Source organism: Malurus melanocephalus, unplaced genomic scaffold, assembly GCF_030028575.1.
Source record: "Malurus melanocephalus ecotype Western Australia unplaced genomic scaffold, MMel_1.1 scaffold_212, whole genome shotgun sequence".
NCBI lineage: Eukaryota > Metazoa > Chordata > Aves > Passeriformes > Maluridae > Malurus > Malurus melanocephalus.
The window spans coordinates 926,921-947,068 of record NW_026623444.1 but is presented as its reverse complement, the minus strand read 5'-3'; the positions used below and the strand labels follow the sequence as shown (position 1 = coordinate 947,068).

Sequence of the window (20,148 nt, the reverse complement as noted above, 5' to 3'; positions counted from 1 at the left end):
TTTGTTCTTTTTTTTTTCCCAAAACCATCACAGCTAGAGAACTTGATACTTTCTTTTTTCCCCTGTAGACTTTTTAGAACCATTTACTAAATTCTAATAGGCCAGACTTGTATGAAGTCTGATGGCTTCCACAAACACCTCTGCTATCCATTGGAGACTTACTGTGAGGCAAGAAAATCCCTTAGATAAGACACTTAGATGGACTTGCAAACCACATTTTCATAATAGGAATAAACTTGGTTTTATGAAGGTTATAAACAGTGGGAACCCTTTAAAGYGCTGAACAGTCAGGAGTGTAAGTTYTCCCTTGCTGAGATGCTTGATTTTGRCCAATCAACCAAGCTGTTTAGTTTTCTTGTCTCATAATCACAGGGAAARAAATTCTAGAAGAGGCAATGAGCTCCTGTGATCCATTATTTTTGCAGGTTGGTTTGTCTATGTTATTTTCATGGTTTTACTTTGAGGTTACCCTCAAAGCACTTCAGTGATGGATTCCATAAAATTCCTGGGGGTCCCTGCTGATGTTTTGGTAATTTCAGGTGGTTTCTTTTTCTCCCAGTTACCTCCTTGCTCTGCTCTGTGACCAGTACTTACATCAGTGAGGAAAAACAGCTTCTCAGACTCTGTTTTGGGTGTGCCTCTACTGTATCTTTGCAGCATCTGTAGGGTTTTATGGAGGGTCTCACGRATTTGGCTCTCCAGCGCTGGCAAAGTTTTCTGGGGAGGAGAGAGTGAAGAAAGACATTGAGATAGGCTGGATATGTCTGGTTTGGGAAGGAAAACAAAATTCCTCTAAGAGGGACCGACACCTGCACAGGATATTTGCCGTTTTTACAAATCCAGGAGTTTGCTGTCTGCTTCCCATGTGTGATAGTGGGATAACATGGAARTGCAAACATGGGCCTCATTGAGGGAAGGCAGGGGCCAGGATTCCCCTGAGGAATGAGGCTGGACCTCACTGAGAGCTGGGCAGAATAGCTGCAGTCTAGGRCAAGGTTCCACCCACAGAGAGCCAAAACTGTGTCCTCACTGGCTGTGCCATAGGGTGGTGACTGCTCAGTTCCTGAGAAATACTGATGGATCATGGTGTTTAGCTGCTTATTTTCTGTAAATTTACATAATTTTTTTTCTCCTTTGAAACTGGATTTAGAGGTCCCCTATATTTTACCATCTTTCCTTAATGGAATAAGATATATTACTTACACATATATTTATATAAAATAGAAAACCCCCATATACTTGCATTAGCATAGYAATACAATAGAACATCTTGACGTTTTGAAAACATTTTCAGTTAAATAGAAARCACAGTGCTTCAGTAAGCTGACAGCAGTAATTTGCCACCCAGATGATCAAAACTCCTCATAAACAAAGAGAAATATCCTGCCTGCCATCAAAAAGACAGAGATTACGAGTCACAAACAGAGGAAATAATTTGCTTATTGTTCATCTGCAGATTAAAAGCAGGTCTGAGGGCAGAGCAGGGTCTTTCTATCTCTACCTCTCAGTTCAATTTGTTCTCAGATCACTGAGTTGAAGGATCATTTAACACTATCTGTGCCTTTAAAGGTGAAATCCAATTGCAGGCAAGGCTGAAGGGTTGAATTTGTTTTTAGGTAGCAGCTGATSCAAACAGCTCAGTATGGGACCTGTRTTACTTACAATAATGTGCATCACCAACTCATTTGTGAGCTTCTCTGCCAGATGGGGGATAGTGGCYTTTCCTTGTTCCAAAATAACCCTGTGAAAAAAGAGGGAAAGGTGATTTTGAACAGCCAGCATGTGCAGGGCAAGGAGGCAGCACTGATGCTCTGTTCTGTTTCCAACTAATTTATTACACAATTTGAATAAAGAAAGAGCTTTTGGTGGGGCGCTAGCGCAGATATGGCAACTTTTATCCAAGAGTTGTTTGACACCTGCTGGCTAAGGAAAGAGAAACAGCAAACAGCAAATTCTAGCAGCAGATGAATGTGCTGCATGATTATTTCTCCCTGTGTTAAGTTCACCGACTCAAAACCCTTTTCACCTGCTGTTCTCTGTATGTGACTGATTTGCTGCTGAGTCACCTGGGCAGTCTGTGCCCTCAGCACTGTCTTTCTCATGCTGTTTTCACCACGTTTTCCAGGGAACAGAAATATTTCAGTGCCTGACTTTGAAGTGCTCAGGTGCTTAACTCAAATTCTTTGGGACTTAATCTGAACTCCTCAAGTTCGTTGCACTTCCCCCATGTATTTTAAGCCCCCCACATTTTAAAAGTTTAATTCCGTATTTAAAAATCTTCTGGATTATTGAAACACAGCCCTTTGTGGGCAATGAGAAATAGTGAGTGTAATTAATACCTCTTTGTAACCCCCGAGTTAAATCTCAGCAAATCAACAGGAAGCTATGAGGGGACTTTAATATGTTTTTTTTAATGAGATTTTTTTTTTGTCAGGAGTACCTGAAGTGTTTGTGACTCTCAAAGAAGATTTTCTCCTGCTGGATTGCAGCGGCCAAGGTCAGTTTGTTGTGGATGTCCTGCTGCCCACGACACTTCACGATCATGTAACCTTTTTTGAGGGGGATTACCCTGTTTTGCAGTATTTTGATGATGGATTCTTCGGTTCCTTTGTCCACCAGGTCGGGTTTTGTGAGGATTCCTGTGAAATTAAAAGAGAAAGTTGACCACCATGCAGGAACACTCTGTACCATGTTTTATAAATCAAATTTTTTTTTTGTATTCTGTCTCCTATAAAGATCTCASCCCCTGGGCTTTGTCCTTTCTCTACAGCTGGTCTCCCACCACACCTTCTGCTTTGCAAAACTTTTTTTAACTGGCAACACCAAAGCTTTTCTACCCTTAATTAGTTTCAGATTAACTWGCATCAACGGACATTTTCAATTTCCAATTATTCATAATATGAATGCCAGCAAGACACCAAACTAAGGGRTTCTTGAAGCTACTCAAGAATATTTGCAAATATTTTCTTTAGGCTGTTTTCTTCTCCCCCCCCCCCCCCCGCCCCGCCTTCTTATGGTACCTAATTTCACAGAACATCAGACCTCATAGGAAAAAAAAAAAATTGCCCTCCTTTTCAAATTGTAGCTTAAAAATCATCTGACCTAGTGTCCTTTCTCCACTGGGATCCACCTCTTGAGCCATTTTCAATGCTTCTGTTGTTGCAATATCCACGTTACACGGCACCACSACCAAATTGATTGTCTCTTTGCAGCCAATAACTCTTTTAAGTAGCATTTTGATCTGCAATTCAATACAGCAGTGAGGAGGTGCAGTGAATTCAGACCTTGCATGTAGGATGTGACCACTTCCAGCAATATGAGCCACTGTCTGATGACATTAAATGTCACATATGCTGAGGAGAGTATTGCATGCCAAGGGATGGCACGGAAAGGGGTCAGTAGAAGAATGCAGACTCTTTTCCTACATCAGGGTTAATCCAAACATCTGGCATGGAAGAGACCAGACTGATGTTGTCAAGCCTGTCTTGACAGCTACGTGGGGTTTAACCTCTTGTGCATGTATAATCTTATATTATGGAAATATTAAAKATATTTGATATGTAATCATATGTAAGAAAATCAGGTTATGATGTGTAGGTACACACTTACGGAAAGAAAGCAAGTTAGATTRTACTGGTAAATCTCAAATTTGTATCTCTGAAAGGAGAACAAATGTCTTTGGCTTATATTTCAGTGAATATTTGTAGGAAAAATTAAAAAAAAAAGCTAAAACCAGAGTTGCACATGATATCTAGTTGGCATTTTTTCTGCTTCAATGCCAAACTAAATGAGTTTCTCATAATTTGTGTTATTTTTGCAGAAACTTCATACAGCTCTATTGTGTTTATTCCAAACGAAATTAATTTTCCCCCTCTGGATTTTGGTAAAGATGCCTCTCWTTTCTACCAGTTTCTGACAGGCTGCAACGCTATAGACTCCATCTCTGGAGCATGCAGTCAACTGGGGACAACGGAAATGTTCGGATTTTATCACATTTGCTGCTKTCTTCTCAATAAAATAGGAAGATTTCTATCTAACTGTGAAATTAAATTACTCTCCTCCCAGAAACTGAAGCCCAGGCAATCCCATCTTGTCTCATTTCTATTTGGTATATCCAGTTTAGTCTGGGCTCCTCTTATTCCAAGTTCCTATTTAAAGGTTTTTAGGTGAAACAACACACCAGCTCCTGCACATCACCCTCACAGCAGATCTCACCCAGCTAGAGTTTTATTTGCATTACCCAGCATTTCTTCTAAAAGCAGCCAGAGGAAGAGCACAGATCCCCTCCACTTATTCTGTTTGCTTCAAGAAAGGTGTTCTGGGAGCCCTCAGGGGATGAGCCTGGGCACAGATTGGCACGAGAGGCTGAGTTTTACCTGGTCCCCGATGTCTTTTGGCTGGTCCCCCACGGCCACCCTGGCAATTCCAGGAAGATCAATCAGGGTCAGATCTGGCACATCTGGGGACCGAATTTCCAGGGAAATTAACTCTCCACTGATGGCACCTCTAGAACCAGCCACAACATCCTGGGCTGTGAGGAGAAAAGAGCAAGGCAGTGAATACAAAGCTGAACACAATGACTTGGAAAATGTACCTACTACCACCTAAGGCTCTTTTAGGCTTGGCTTTTTCTTTCAGATCAAGCAACACACTTAAATCCATTGATGCAAAAATCTGAGGAAGTTATTATGCAGCACAGGTCTATGTGAATTCCTGTTGGAATATGAACTGTAATGTTTTACAGAGCACATATTAATGGGCTCATGTGTGCAGACCAAGTACATGTAAATAAATCACAGTGTAAGGGGTCAGGTAAAACACTGGTCAGTTGTAGGAATGCTTCCTCAACCACAAAAGACTTTTTAGGTATTAATTAATCCTTGGATGCCTTGAAAGAAAAATAGGTGGTTTTCTATATTCTTTACATTTTGATAGGGAGATTAAGGGTAARTTGTCCCAGATCCTACAAGGCAATAATGCTTGAACACAGAGAAGCAAGGAAACCCCACAGTCATTCTCATGAAAAAATTTCAGCTCTTTAATTACCTTACTTAATTCATACCAATTGCCTGGCCAGTTTTGAGAATATCCAAATAACATATTGAAAAGCTAATAAAAATAACAGAAAGAATAACAATGTGCAGAGCTGTGCTAATCAAGGCAGTAAGGACAATCCAGCTCCCACATTTAGGGCAAGTGYTGACTGCCCTTTGGGTAAGAACTCTGATTTTTTACACAGCATGAAATGCTGTCACAATAAAGCTGTGACACGTTAAGGGCAATGACTGAGCTTGTGGTCATTACCTGGCAGAAGCTCTCTGCCCTCCACTCTGCTTTCTTGCAATTTTCTCCACAATCACAAGATTTCCAGCCAGAGTCACCTCAAGCACACTCTGGGCTTTTGAACTGATGACAGGAACCACTTAGAGCTTTGCATGTTGTGGGGGAAAAACGTGGTTTTATAAGTTTTGAATTTGAAATTTAGTTAATTATTGTGTATGATTGAGTTTTGGGAAATAAAAGGGAGTGTTAACAGTTTGTATGGAGGAGGAATATTACATTCTTAGCTACTTTTGAGAAAGGAGATTAGAATGTAAAATTAATAATGTAGGTGGTTGAGAATCATACATATTACTAATATTGTCATTTTTATAAATTTATTAATTATATATTGAATATTAATTAAATAGTTGTTTTTTAACTAATGTATGTTTGACACAAATGTATACACTGCTTGCTAAAGTGAATAAAAAAGGCTTGTCCCACAATAAAGTACTCTTTTTCACCCTCTTTCTCTCTTTCTTTTTTGTGTCTTTGTATCTATTATTTTGTGTCGCTGTTTGGCCAACAGTGACAGCATGTTTACCATTTGACAGAAAACCTCTCCAAACCAGGAAACCAGGAAGACATCACCCAGGAAAGGACACAGTCTGAGCCTTTGTCATGGATCAGGATAAAAGGATCATGGATCTATCTAGTGGGTGGCATCCCTGCCCAAGRTGTTGGACACAGAAGACCTTTAAGGTCCCTTCCACCCAGGCCATTCTGTGATCATCATCACGGCTCATCTTCACCACTGAAGCACTGCTACAGCTCCCTTGAGAGAACTGAGTTTTGCTGTCCCAGCTTCTGCTCTGAATTCAGCTCTTGGTGTTACCCCACAATTGCTATGGGTGCTGCTCAGTCTGAGCAGAGGATTCAGAGGAGATTGAACCAGCCAAACCCACTCACCTTGTCTTATTGCTCTGTCCACCTCAGAGGCATTCTGGAGCTCCAGGGCAAGATTCCTGTAGCAGATTTTCCCTTGCCACGCCTGGCCTTCAGGTAACCTCTTGAGCTTGAGTTCCAAGGGACAGCGAGTGACAATACCTGCAGCAGTTCCAAAGGCAGAGCTTGTTGTGCATGAAACACAGCCCTGTGGTGTGTGCTGTACACAGGGCTGCCCGATGTTTCACACAAMAACATGGAAATGTTCCAAGAGACGGTGCCAGAGGGGGTTGTCCAACTTCCTGCTCAGAGCAGGATTGTCACCAGYCCTAGATGAGGCCAACCAAGGCCCTTCCCAGACATGTCTGGCCCTGCAAACCTCCACAGACGGAGCTTTGCTCCTCTCTGGATCATCTGTTTCAGTGCTGCAACTAAATCCTACGAAAAGCTTTTCCCCAACTCCAGCCTGAAGAACTGGGTTATATTGCAAACTCACATGGAACTTGYAGAATTTATGTGTGTGAAAATACAYACAGCTGAAAAGTGGATCTTCTTGAGYTGCAAAGTCTTCCAACAACCATTTGGGATTCAAATAATGCTTTAAGTAAAGATCTTTGTACACATAATAATAATAAAAAAGATACTTGTAAGAAAATGTTTAAAAAATCTAAACCAGCCCCAGAGTCAAATTTAAAAACTAATTTTCCATGTGAAATTAATACTCTTGCACTGTTGCTTCCTGGGAAATGCACAGGGTCATCTGATGCTGACTTTCAGTCTGTCTACAGTTTGGGGCAGCTCCACTGCACTACACTAAAAAAAAAAAAAAAAAAATCCCTTCCACCTCATCAAACTGAAATTCAGGTGAAAACATGAGAATGTGAATTCTTACCCTGGCCCCTGGGGAGAGCAACACCAGACAGGGCTTCGAGGACAGAGCTTTTCCCAGAACTCTGGTCTCCAATCACCGCAATGGCAGGCAAAGACAGGTCCTTTTCTATTCCAAGAGCTCTCAGGCTGTCGACAAGGTCAATGCAGGGTCGGATCTTTTCCTCATACTTGTTGTTCAAGGTGTTTTCTGCAGCCTGGTAGAGTTAAACTTACAATGAATTGTCAATAATTAAAAAAAAAAAAAAATGCATTTTCTACTCATTGTTCTTTAGTAAAACTTATTTGCTGGCATCAAGCTGTATTTCATATCACTGTGCATCCCTGCATCAATATGTAATAAATAGGCATTTTATTTCTGTAAATATGAAAGAAAMAGTTGAGGTTGGCTCAAAGACCATCCTCAGTAAAAATATCAAATTTTGAAATCCATCCTGAGAAGCTAAAGAACACATTAGTAAGTGTGCTTTTTTAATTTTTTTTCACAACAGTTTTTTTTAATAACTGCCATTTTCTTCCACTCATCCACAGAYGTACTGAAGCACGTGTATGCAGATGAAAATTGATCCCAGAAATCAGAGAATTTAGTAAAGAACAGCTTATTAGATCTTTGCTTTGCAGTTTGAAGATTTAGTTTCTGCACAGATACCCAAAAGTTCTGCTGTGATGTTCTTAACAGGTGGCTGAGATCTTTTAGGGCATCATGCCTTTTCTTTCTTTGCCTCATTTTAGGCTCACATAAGGCCTGAATATGARTGGGTTGTTTCAAATGACTGATTACTGTCATTTTCTGGGTTTGATATATGTCCAGATATTAACACTGGCTCTTCATTTACATGAAAACAAAACAAGTGATTTCCAGTCTTTGGCAAAACTGGTCCATCTGCCATCAAATATGMTCAGCTAAAGTATGTAAAGATCAGCTTGGTCTCTTCTCCCTGTTCCTCTCTCCACATTCCAGTCTGACTGCTGCATTTAGAAATGCAGTTTTGGGAACACCAATATGTTTCAGACACATTGGGCCAGGCACATTCAAACACGATTTTTTGAAAAGAAAAATTGAAGTTTCTCTCCATCACTTTTATCCAAGAAAGRTGCCTCTAAAAGTATATCTGTGGTTCAGATGTACTCAAACAGAGCAGATTTTTTGGGCCAAGATGAGAGAGGCAGCACACATTTCTGGAGGCAGGCATTTGAAACCTTTTTTGGTAACCCCTGCCCACTCTCTTCACTACAATAGCTAGTAAATTCTCAAAAAACTTCAATAACTGTGTCACAGACTTAAAATCAATCTGTGTTCAGTGTAAAATATCCAAACAGGTTATTATTAACCTTTCTGTGCATTTCTGTTGAGGGTTGAAGAGTCTCAAGTTAAAAAAAAAAATCTCAGCTTTTCTGTTCAGCATTTGTTGTTAGGGTTGAAACCAATGCATGTCCCACATTAAAYTGGCTTCCAGGCTGCAGCCCTCCCTTTATTTTAGACCTGCATTTTTAATGTCTGCAGATTGATTACTTCTTTTCCAGTTACACAATAACTGCTTGGCCCTGATCCCAAAAGTCCTCCTTAGACCTAACAAGTACAGATTGCCCAAGGAGACAAAGGAATTCATTTTGAGGCACAAAGWGAAACAACAGAGTAAGAGTGGGGAGGATCTGTGCCCTCTTCTTGCCTTACCTTGTCCTCTTCCCCAGAAAACTCTTTCTCCAAGCCCTCCTGCTCATAGTTAGGTTTTTTCTCAAACAGGTGGTCTACYATCAGAGCAGCTTCTTCTGGTTCTGGTGGGAGAGGCACCGCAGCAACTTCTGGAAACGTTTTTACGAAAGAAAATGAAAASCCTTCTTTCTTTGGGGTACTTTTGTTTTTTTCAGAATGTTGTTTGAAGGCTGCATTCTTTTTATCCATGGCCTGTTGATTTTCTGGGCTTCCACGCGGTCCCTAAGTGCTTCACTAAACAGTGGTCACTGCCTGGTCCAACCACTCCGAGGTGCAGCTTCTGAAATCAAACATGGGGCAGTGAGAGACTCCACTGGCAAGAGTGATCAAAGCAGTGAAACTCAAACACCACTTTTATTTCCTCATCCAAACCCYTGGTGGGTACCAAGTGCCACAGCTCTTTTCAAATCACTAAAGTAGGTCTCCAGAGGATAGGCTTGAAACACTTCTCCCTACCTCTCTTACACTTTTTTTTTTTTAATAAAAAAGAAATTGACACAGAAAAAACAATATTTGTTTTTCAGAAAACAAATAGTTACACCAGTTTTTGCAAAAAGACGATTTCCCTTGGTGAAATACTTTGCTGAAAGGTGTTTGGACAAGCTCAGGCAGTATCAGGGCAGGACTAGAGGGAGTGTGAATCCTTCACTTCCTGGGGTCAGGAGTGTAGGGGGCTGGCTCTGCATGGTGGGACACTCTGAGCCATAGTCTGCTAAGTGGCCATCTCACCTCTTTGGTGGAAGAAATACTTGTTAGAGGCAAGTCTGATCCTATTTTAGAAGCTCTGTATCTTGGACCTGTCCTTTATAGCTTAAAACCCTCTCCCAAAAGTACACTTCACTTGACATGATGTTAGAGAAGGGAGAACTAGGAGGCTTTTTATTTCCTTGTTAAGCATTTCTTTATGTAAAAGTTTTATTTTCTGTGGGTGACTGAGGAAATTAGGGGCTTTTGGCGTGACATTCTCCAGGGAAGGTGATTTCCAGAGAGTGATTTAAGGAAAAAAACCTCGAGTACTTTTTGAAAGCTAGATTTTTTTTCAGCCTCCCTGTACCAAAACCAAGGTCTGTTTAACTCRCACACTTCAGAAAACAAATTAGGAGACCCACATCTTTGCTTGAAATAATTTCCCATTCTGTTAATTTTGTTTGGTTGTATTAAGTTTATAGGATTATTAATTTAAACAGATGCCAAAATGAGATGATCAGACACAATGTATGTTATACTTCCAATGTGTAAAACAAGTTTAGAAAAAACCACCACACAGTATAGTAGAGTTGTTAAGAGATTCTTGGTCCAGGAGCAAGAAGCTGGACACAGTGACTGTGTGGGCAATTATAATTGGATTTATTGCTAATACACTATATAAATATTGCCAGTGCAGTATCAAAATAATAACTCTATCATCTATTACAATGGATTTTTATCAGGTCATGTTCCTTCCTGTTGAGTCACAAGTGAGACTCCTTTGCTTCCAAAACTTCTCAGAKTTTGGAAATGCAACTTGGTCCACTTAATCCCAGATTTGGTCAACAGTCTGCGTYTAAAGAGTTACAATATGAGCAGGTTCAGCTGGAAATGTCCAGGTTTACCCCAACAGGGGGCACTGGTAGTGGTGGGGTAAGAATGGGGTGGGGAAGGGGAAAACGGACCCAGAAACTCMCTGCAACTTCAGAACAGCAGTTTGCCCAGTTATCCCAGTCTCCAGCAGCATTTTACATCCTTTTTGTGGTGTACCAAAGTCAATCGCAAGTGTCTCAGTTCCAGATCTCTGGARTGAATTAATTATGCAAACATCCAGGCATCCGGCAATGCCCCCTGGTGTGTTTACTTACAAACCCCAGGGCTGTCACAGCGGTGGAAGGGATGTGAGAGGGCTGAGGATGTGTGAGGAAACTCGAAAATCTTTTGTCATCCTTACAAACACCGGGATGGGGTGCAGACCACACGCAGGGTGCGCACACACACAACAAACCCAACAAAGACAACTGAACTCAGCACTAGAAAAACCAAACGTGTGGCTGTTCCTCTGCTCTCCCCCCAGACCTGGAAAGGGTGGGGAGGTTGTGTAACCATGCCCTGTGCGATTTCTTTGTGTGCTGAGCCATGACAACATGGGATGGAAGCAAGGAGGAGAGGAAAACAAAAGAACAAAAGGTAAAGAGCCCTTCCACAATGGGCGAGAATCCACACGCGAAACGTGACACTTGGATGACGCGATAATTCTGAAAGTCTGCCAACAATTCCCTCTCACCGGAGCTGCCCCTGCCACCTTTGCAGGGGCAATGCTGATTTCCTGGAGCTTCACCTTTACAATTTGCCTGCCTGTGGGTGGGAAACCTCTCCCAGCACAGCACAAAGCACTCTGCTGCACACCCACACCTGCACAGACACCAACCTGCTGACGGTTCTGAAGAGGAGCTGCTGTGTTTWTCTGTGAGCACCCTTTGGCTTTGCATCTGTAGAAGATGAAAATCCCCGACCAAAAAAATCCCCTACCAAAAAAATCCCCTATTGAACTCAGGGTGCAGAGCTGCAGTGCTGATCACACAACTCTTGGATTTGTTCACTTTCTGTCCAACCAGAGGAGCACATGGACTTCTGTCTCGCACACCCTGTGACTTCAGGATATTTGGGTAAACCTCATAGACTCTGAGGGTTTTTTTTATTAACTCTAGCTGTCCAATCATAAAGAAAATGAAACAATGCAAAGGTTATGATCCTACTCATAAACACTTGTGGCTAGATCATCTTGCTGAATACTGCCTTAAAAAAAATATAATGCCATCTCTCAGTTGTCTTCTTTTAAAGAGGAAATAATACTAACATCTTTTCTCTTTCTCTACCCCAGAAAGCAAAAAGTCTTGCTCTTGGCAACCCTGTTTAATCACACTTACTTTAAATACCTTATGCAGCCTTGTCACTTTCAAAAGATTGACAGTAACAGCAAAAAATTGCATTACTGTTTTTAGAAGAAGGAAAAGAGAAWCTTACCCTTGTAAGTGTCCTGTAGCAAGGAGAAGCAATGATTTCTTGAAACTTCTTCGGATGCTTTTTTACTTACAGGCTCCACCTACCCACTATGATAAGAAACARCAGAAACGAAACTAATTCTCAGAGGTTAAATACTTGGATTCTGTGGAAAGGACCAGGTTGTTTCAAAAGACAGAGTTGCCACAAGTGGGCACCACTTGCTTACCTTGCACCTGGCTCTGTTAAGGGCATGGTTGTCTTAACACATGAATTGTGTCCACAGTGGAGATCTCACAGACATGAGTTCAGAGAGCCACAAAATCCTAGAACACTTTGGGTTGGAAGGGACATAAATCCCATCCAGTGCCACCCCTGCCATGGCAGGGACACCTCCCACTGTCCCAGGCTGCTCCCAGCCCCAATGTCCAGCCTGACCTTGGGCACTCAAAGGGATCCAGGGGCAGCCACAGCTTCTCTGGGAAACCTGTGCCAAGGTCTCCCCACCCTCACAGGGAAGCAAACATCTTCCTAATATCCAATCTAAACCTACTTCCTTTCAATTTAAAGCCAATCCCCGTTGTCCTATCACTACCTGCCCTTATAAAAATCTCTCCCTAACTCTTCCCACTGAAGCCTCTCAGAAGACCAGCCACGCCTCGGAACTATTATTCAGCAGATGATATCCAGGTGAAACTAAGCTTAATTATTGCTGAACTTTAAGTGAATTATGAATTATCAATTAATTGCTGTGTAGCCTTATGATATTTAGCATTAATGCAGCAAATGCTTTTATCAAGGCAGCTCTGAATCTGTTACAGGTGTTACCTCAAAACACGATTCTTCACTTGGCAAAACTGTCTCCATGAAAGTCCTTGGAGGGATTCTGTCAAGCAAATGTGAAATTCATGCTCTTAGGGTGATAGCTTTGTGATAGCTCTGGAAACAATAATGCAGTGTGTTGGGTTTTTTGCTTTCATTTCCCCGTGTGTTTAGTGAACAGCAGAAATGAAACTCTTCCCAACACAGCTGAGCTCCTCCTCCCTTGGCTGTGCTGTGTCATAGGATATCATGGACWAATGGCAGAGGTACTTGGTAATAAYTGCCTTTGARCAACAGCTTGCCTTTCCTCCCCCACAAAAAGACATTTCACCGAGTCAGCTCACTCACACCTGGGGCAAAACCTRTGGTTCAAGCTGCTCTGCCCCACTCCCACCGGTGTTGCCTGCTGGGGATGCAGGTCCTGTGCCATCCGGGGGACCCTTTCAGCCTCCTCATCCCTCCCTGCAAAAAGCGAGTGGGTTAGGGCCCCCTCCACAGGAGAGGGAATATTTTTTCTACCTCCAAGCAAGACTTTCCTGTCCAATGAATGTGGCAAACCATRCCACCACTCACCTGGGCTGTGCTTTGGTTGCCAAAGGCTGCAGGGCATGGCTGAAGTTGTTGGATGTGGGTGACAAGAAGGCWAAGTGACACACAGTGTGATTTGTCTCTATTGTGCGCAGCTTCAGGACAGCTCCAAGCTGTTTTTCATTATCTTATGGTGTTTTCTCAATATCTCTTCTGCTGTCTTTACTGTCCTGCCCTTTTTGTGTTTTTTTTTTTTTCTTTTTCTTTCTTTCTATTTATTTATTTATTTACTTACTTATTTATCTATTTATTTATTTATTTAAATAGGCTCTGAGCTGCTAAGCAACATTACTATGTTCTGTTCAGTCAGGGGCTTTTCCAGTCGGATTCAGGAACCTTCCTTCTCACTCCCTCTGGTTTTGCCCACTGCCTCTATCGAGCAGCAGTTGTCAATTCCTGTTTTGGTGGGTTTCAAGCTGCCTGTCTCAGGCCCGTGGTTCTGACTGCCCGGCAGATGAACTGCTCTCTAGACCCATCCCTTTTTCCTCCTTCCTCACCTGGCAGTGGCTCAGAGAGGGTCTGTCCCCAAGCTCTGCCTGCAGGTGGCAGGATGTGACACACAGCCAGGCTGGGCACGGGCTGCAGCAGGACACGGCAGCTCTAAGCTTTCCTGCCCTCTTTCACCATCCTTATCCTTACACTTMTACAGGAGATCAATCTGAATGAGATTCTAAGTCCTACTTTTGTCCCAAAATGGCTTTTTTTCACCCTGTGTGCGAGAGGCTGATCTGCACGCTGAGTTCAAATATTTCCTTTATTTATAGTTCTGCACAGAAGGAGGTGCTGGGTGGTGAATCCACAAAGCCAGCACAGTGACWATCAAAACTTTTCACTATTTATGCACAAACAAARGTATTAATGTTCACCAGCCAAGTCAAGAGTTCTCTTATTAACTAGTATTTTATCTTCTATTGATTAAATGATTCTCTCKCTTCCTTTGCTAATTAGTCCTCATGCTCAGTCTTTTCTTCAGAGTCAGTGAATGTTTTGCGTTAGTGGGTGGTGAGTCAGGGATTGTTATCCCCCCTTGGGGGAACTACCCTTTCCTGATTTGATGAGCTGGCCTCGCTTTGCTCCTTGCCATCACGCATTATCTTAGTTTATTCACCAAGTGTCCTTGATTTGTTGCTTCAGCAATACATTATGTCTGGCTGCAGCTGATAYATTATTTCAAGTTCAGGTTTCTTCTACTCCTTTCTCTCTTACAGCTGCTGCAATTACTGAGACACATTAGACATAATTTATCTTTTAGGGAGCTGTTCATCATTTCTTCCCATTGAGGCTATGAAGCCACAGCAGGACTCAAATCCTCCCTTTTTATGAACATCACACATTTTTTCTGAAATTAATCCCAGGCATGACAGGTAAGTCAACAGTGTCATGATTTTCCAAATACAAATATTCAGTGCTGCAATTAAGAGAAAACATAATAAGGTCTGCATTAAGAGAACGACAACAGGGTGAAGCATCTTATTGAAAATCTCYGTAATCAGTCCAAAAAGAGTGTCCCACCTTTGATGTTCTGTAGGAGCAGCTGCATCTTTCTTTCTGTTGTCAGATTTCCCTCCTCAACACCAAGAAAATCAGGCTCTGCTCATCCTCCAGAATGCAAAAGAAAGCTTCTTTTAAATCCAAAGCAGCCAGATAATTATTTGTCGATGAKCATTTGTTTTATTGCTCTTAAATCCTGCACCAGCCTATGCTGCTGAGAACGAGGCTTCTTTCACCGGTGTCTGATTCAGACTGGCCCTCTCCAAGCAGCATTCAGKATGGCATTCTCAGCTTCTTCTGAGCTGTAGGTCAGCATTAAACTTCAGCATCAAGCCTTCCATGCCTTTTCTTGTGAGACATAGAGAAGTTTCTGAAAAAGGTTTGCAAGCATTTAACTTGCAGAGCACATATTGTCCTAACAATTGAAGGGGACATCCTGGCACATGGAAACTTRTGAGTCAATTTAGTGTCTCCAGCTGTGCATTCCATGGGTTTTAAGAATGGCTGTAAAGCTCATTTTCTCATTACCTCAACAATCAGAACTGTAAATTTACTAAGCAGACCCTTGCAGTGAGTTTTTATGAAATGTCTGGCTTTGCTATCCACCAGAAATTCCTGGTTTCAGTTGATGTATTATCTTAAATTTCCTTCTTTTATTCTTTGTTTTCTMTAGCTACTGCAGTTACTGGGACATATTAAACATAATTGATGTATTTGGGAGCTGTATATCAATACTAGTGACTAGTTTATGAATTTTCAGCAGTGTCTGTCACAGGACAATGTTTCAACAAAAGGGGAAACAGGAACTCTGAGCAGTGTCACTTGCTGTGAAGRGTGAAATCAGGGTTCTCCTTTCTCCACAAGTCAAGATTTTGGTTCCCCTATWTTCTCCTGAAAGAGCAAAATAAAAACTTTACATCTTCAGTGGGAAATGTTCTAGTGTAAGGCATTGAAAAGAATTTTCAAATTATGTAATGATTTATAACAGCTTATTTATTTATTGTTTCACTGGCAATACAGTTCTRCAGATTAACACATAACACAACAGAGATGTTTAAAATAGACTAAGCAGAATTTCATTCAAACCTGAGAGTTCAGAGTATGTTTTGAAATAATTTTAATGAACRGAAAAATGAGACACAATGCAAAAGATGAATGACCAAGCATTTGTCAAAGCCATTTCACATTACAATTTCAAAATAAATCAAAATATAATGTAAATGCAGTAGTTGGCAGGATCATTACGTGACATAAACCATTAGGAAAAATCCTTAATCATAAAATTATTCAGATATTATACTGGATGTTGTCTAGTCAAACTTTATAAATCAAAGTGGTTGAGATCATATTGCTTCAGGCTTTTGAGTCTTGAAAACATTCAAGTATGGAGATTCCATAGCCTCACAATGAAATTAATTCAAATGATTGACTAATGATTTTTTTCCCTTCTTCCATACGTATCCAGTTGGATATATCCTCCGTGTTTCAGTTCCTGCCCCCATCTGTCATTCTCCCATCCTGTATCTCGGCACAGAGCCCAGTGCCATCCTCTCAGACAGAGGTGCTGGGGGGCTGCTACAGCCCCACCCCTTCCCCAGTGTCCTGCTTCTGGCTGGGAGAGAGTTCATTTTCTTCCTGGTAGCTGATGCAGTGCTGTGTTTTGGAGAATAGTGYTGATAACACACAGATGCCTCACATTGAACTAATGTATCAAAAAAGAAAGAAAAGMTTTAACTCTGCAGTGGATTAGACACTCCCCCAAAGCAAACTCCGACATAACAAGATTCCCAAAATTAATTAAATAACTCAAATTAGTAGAAAAGGAGGAAAAGGAAAAAATGAAGAAAAATATCCCCCCTCATGGGCAGGGACCATTTCTTCCATTTGTGTAGTACAGTGTGACTAAGAATTAAAGCTTTGTTATCTAGAGTGTTAAACCTATTTCTTCAAGGGGTATTAAAATCTGTTAATGATCATTATGATGCTGGTATTTAAATAGTTGCCATTGGGATATTTATAAGTGGTGATATTTTCTTCTAACCTTTTTTCTACTTTCCTAGTTTCTGATAATGGAATAGGAAGGGTGTTGTCTGTTACAGATAAGGCAAATAAAGTCAGTTCCTCMCATCTGTTTAGCATTGAAGTATTACAATTTGGGTGGGGTGGAGAGAGTCTAAAACCTAAAACACAGTGTGTAGTGTGTATGACTGCCCATTGGGTAGTTGCTTGGGTGCAACTGGCTTTGCATGACCTTCCTCCAGTCTGTCCTTTTAATCCTGTTACATTAAAAATTACAGAGATGAACTCCTCAATTAATACAAATTGGTACTGTCAACAGGAAACTAAATAGTAGCAAACAATCTAACAGGATGACTTTGGGGGATTTTTGTATCCCTTGAGGTGAATTAAGCACATGTTTGTGCTTAAATACAAAAAGATTTAATGAGCAATGTCCAGAGCTGAGTCCCACTGCCGTAAGTGGTTCTACAAGGACAGTACAAAGATGTGTCACAGGCTGATTCCTTACCTTTGTCTTGGTATCCATCATGTGAGCGTTGGCACCTTGTCCCCATGGTCCTGCCCCCAACACCAGCTCTGCTGCCCRAAGGGGGCCCCTGAGTGCTCCCATTGCACCACTGCTGCCAAAATGCTGCATTTATCTCATCACCCAGTGGAACTTCACTCCTTCATAGGGACCACCCCTGGCTCTGACATCCCTGCCTCCAACCAGGGTTGATGCCTTAGGATTTCAGCTTCTGTATTTTTCATGTCTCTGTAACCTTGTAATTCTTTAGTGTGTAACTCCAGACTCCACAGACAGTGCTGAGCTCCTGCTCTCCCATTTTTACACAAAACAATTCCTCTGCAGCCCCAAACTCAAGGACACCTCCCTGTGCCAGTCCCCAAGAGATGGAAACAACAGAGAATTGGGGGGAGCCAACTTGGAGTGAATGACTGCATTGGCTGAGCTGCAATTGGAGCTTCAATTTAATTCCCTGATATGCAAAAGGACAAAAGTGACAAAGTGTGAAGAATCTGTGACCGAGTGTCCATTGTGGATGCAACCCCTGGGTGGGCCAGGACTGCCCTGAATGTACCTGAAGGCCCCTCAATAAATAGAACCGCTTTTTATTCTCTTAATTTTGTCTAGCCTCTGTTTTAGTAAAGTGTGATAAGGGATCACTGTAACCCTTTCTGCCCTCATTCCCTCCATGCCAGATMATTCCTTGGACAGGAATGACCATTGCTAAGCAGTTACAATTTGAATTATCCCTCCTATGCCATGCTAGCAAGACATGAAGTTAATTAATGCTCACTCTTTGCTATGAAATATGTCAGTATCTYGCTGACACATTCATTTCACTGCAGCAAAACACAGAGGTGCAGACGCCAAGCAGTGGACTGTGAGAGAAGGAAGATGCTTTCCCCACAGCATGGAGCTGAGGAATACAATCAGTGCAGGTGGCTCAGGGTGCAGCTGTAGGCTGAGTTCTGTGTGGTGGGAGCCCCAACCAAGAACTGGCACTGACCCTTTGCACAACAAAGGTCCTGTGGCACCAGCCAGCGGAATAAATTGCTTTAAAGATCCAGATGCCTGAGACTGTACTTTGGGAAACCTGGGGCTGAGCTGCCCAGTCCACAAGCAAGCCTTGTCATCTWGGGAATACCTACGGAAAAACAGCGCTGTGAAATTTTGCAGGGCCACATCTGAATTGCGCCAGTTGTGCCTTACAAATGTTCAAGAACTCCAGAAACARTCTTTTTCCAAAGAACTACCTGATCCCTGGCTGATAACATACATGTTTCACTGATGTTTCTGTYTTCTGTGTGAAACAAACCTTGTAAAATTCTAAAAGCAAATTCCTCTGTGGGAAATACCTGGGATATTAGACACCAGTTTCAGCAGCATTAGAAAATGATGCTTGCAATGATATATGCATAAACRAGGAGTGTTTATGCTCTGCTGAGCAGGATGAGGAAGCTTTTCTTTCCTTAGTTTGACTGAATCCCTAATGGACTTAGATCCCAGCCCAGATAGATAAGAGATATGTTGCATTCCTATTTGAGGTGCCCTGCAATAAAAACTGTGGGAAATTATATTTTAGGATACTCTTGAGCCCTTATTTTTAGTACAGTGCTGTTGAAGTTTTAAGATAACCACAACAAAATAAAACCTTTTTTTTTTTTTTTTTTGTCCATGCGAGTGTTAGGCAAGGGATCAGAGGAATTTCACCACTGGACTGGGATCCTGTCTGACAGCAATGTTACATAATCCAGAACGGGAGAGCTAGGAAATTTACTTGGTTGAAATTCCCCATGGCATTTGGGGAAATCCTGTCTCCCAGAACAATGTTATTCTGCATTGAGAATAACATTGAGAATGGTAAGCCTGACCATCCCTCAGCCCCTCCTCTGCAGAGAGTTCTCAGCTGCCACCAGTTAGAGCTGTACAYAGGCATGGGGTTTGTGACAGGGAAGCCATGAACATTCTATGATCCTGGCCCATTCTCTGAAATGACCCAAAGAAAGCCCTCACAGATCATTCATATGAGTTGTGAGAAGTGGGACTGTCRGTAAAGATGAAGAGATTGCTCTAARTCAGTTGCTGGTTATGTTCAGAGCTGCACTCAGTCGATRAAGTGATCAGGGATGCAGGGAGTTCTGGTGAACCCCTGGCTGAGCTCCAGCCATTTTCCATATCACTAACAATCATCAGTTGTTTATTTGTGCAGGAGCTGTAGCTGTGTCCCCCAATCCTGTCTGTCARACTGAGAAACCAGTTCCTAAACCASGTCTAACTATAACGTACTTGCACATGCACATGTATGACGAGTTGTAAGCGAAGGAAATTAAAAGCTTGATCAGGAAATGCTCCATGTCGAGACAAAGCAAGTACCACAATAAATGTCACATTCTCTGATCTTTWATATTGGGCAACTGCAGAACAACTAAGAGGTGTGTTTTAAAAAGATAAAAGGCAGACTCGTGATGAGTCACACAGCAGTGACCTCTGAAGAGGAGGTGAGAATTTGTTTTTCATTCTTCTGTGTAAGGGCGTGGCTTTCATTTTGCTTTTAGTACATCAGCTCCTGCACCACCGTGGGGAACAACTGATTTTCTGTTCAAATTTATTTTTGTAGCTCATCTGAATAAATACTCCTGTAGATACAGTGAGTATTTGGCCTCCTGTCTCTAGACCTGGATTTAATGGTTGCAAGTGGAAAGGCCTTAAAGATTATCWAATTCCAAYTGATTATCTTTTGCTCTCTCTCTTTATCTGAGACCTCTTTCCTATTTCTTTCTGCCTTTCTACCTCCCCTTTCTTATTATATAAAATCCATGTTAAATAAAATATGTTGTGCTCATATGGTGTCCTTTGCACCCTCATTCCTGCAGAGGCATCTCTCCCTCATGGGATCGTAACACCTGCTCAGGGTCCCTTCCAGCCGTGAGCATTCCAGGATTCT

The 20,148-nt window shown here is 41.8% G+C and overlaps 1 protein-coding gene across 2 annotated transcripts in view; it reads right to left on the bottom strand.

The window, feature by feature from the left end:
* LOC130578113 (interferon-induced GTP-binding protein Mx-like) overlaps nt 1-12,130 on the bottom strand; it is a 19,196-nt gene extending 7,066 nt beyond the window's left edge. The window contains exons 1-10 of one of the 2 annotated variants that reach the window (XM_057373982.1): nt 12,009-12,130; nt 11,804-11,889; nt 8,771-9,089; nt 7,100-7,292; nt 6,232-6,369; nt 4,377-4,531; nt 3,103-3,241; nt 2,441-2,639; nt 1,663-1,741; nt 595-717 (exon numbers count right to left, since the gene is read on the bottom strand). In XM_057373982.1, coding sequence (XP_057229965.1) covers nt 595-717; nt 1,663-1,741; nt 2,441-2,639; nt 3,103-3,241; nt 4,377-4,531; nt 6,232-6,369; nt 7,100-7,292; nt 8,771-8,998 — 1,254 coding nt within the window. In that variant the 5' untranslated portion in view covers nt 8,999-9,089; nt 11,804-11,889; nt 12,009-12,130. The remainder of the gene's footprint in view (nt 1-594; nt 718-1,662; nt 1,742-2,440; nt 2,640-3,102; nt 3,242-4,376; nt 4,532-6,231; nt 6,370-7,099; nt 7,293-8,770; nt 9,090-11,803; nt 11,890-12,008) is intronic. The other variant, XM_057373983.1, reaches the window with a different exon arrangement.
* Nucleotides 12,131-20,148: the final 8,018 nt, after the last annotated feature.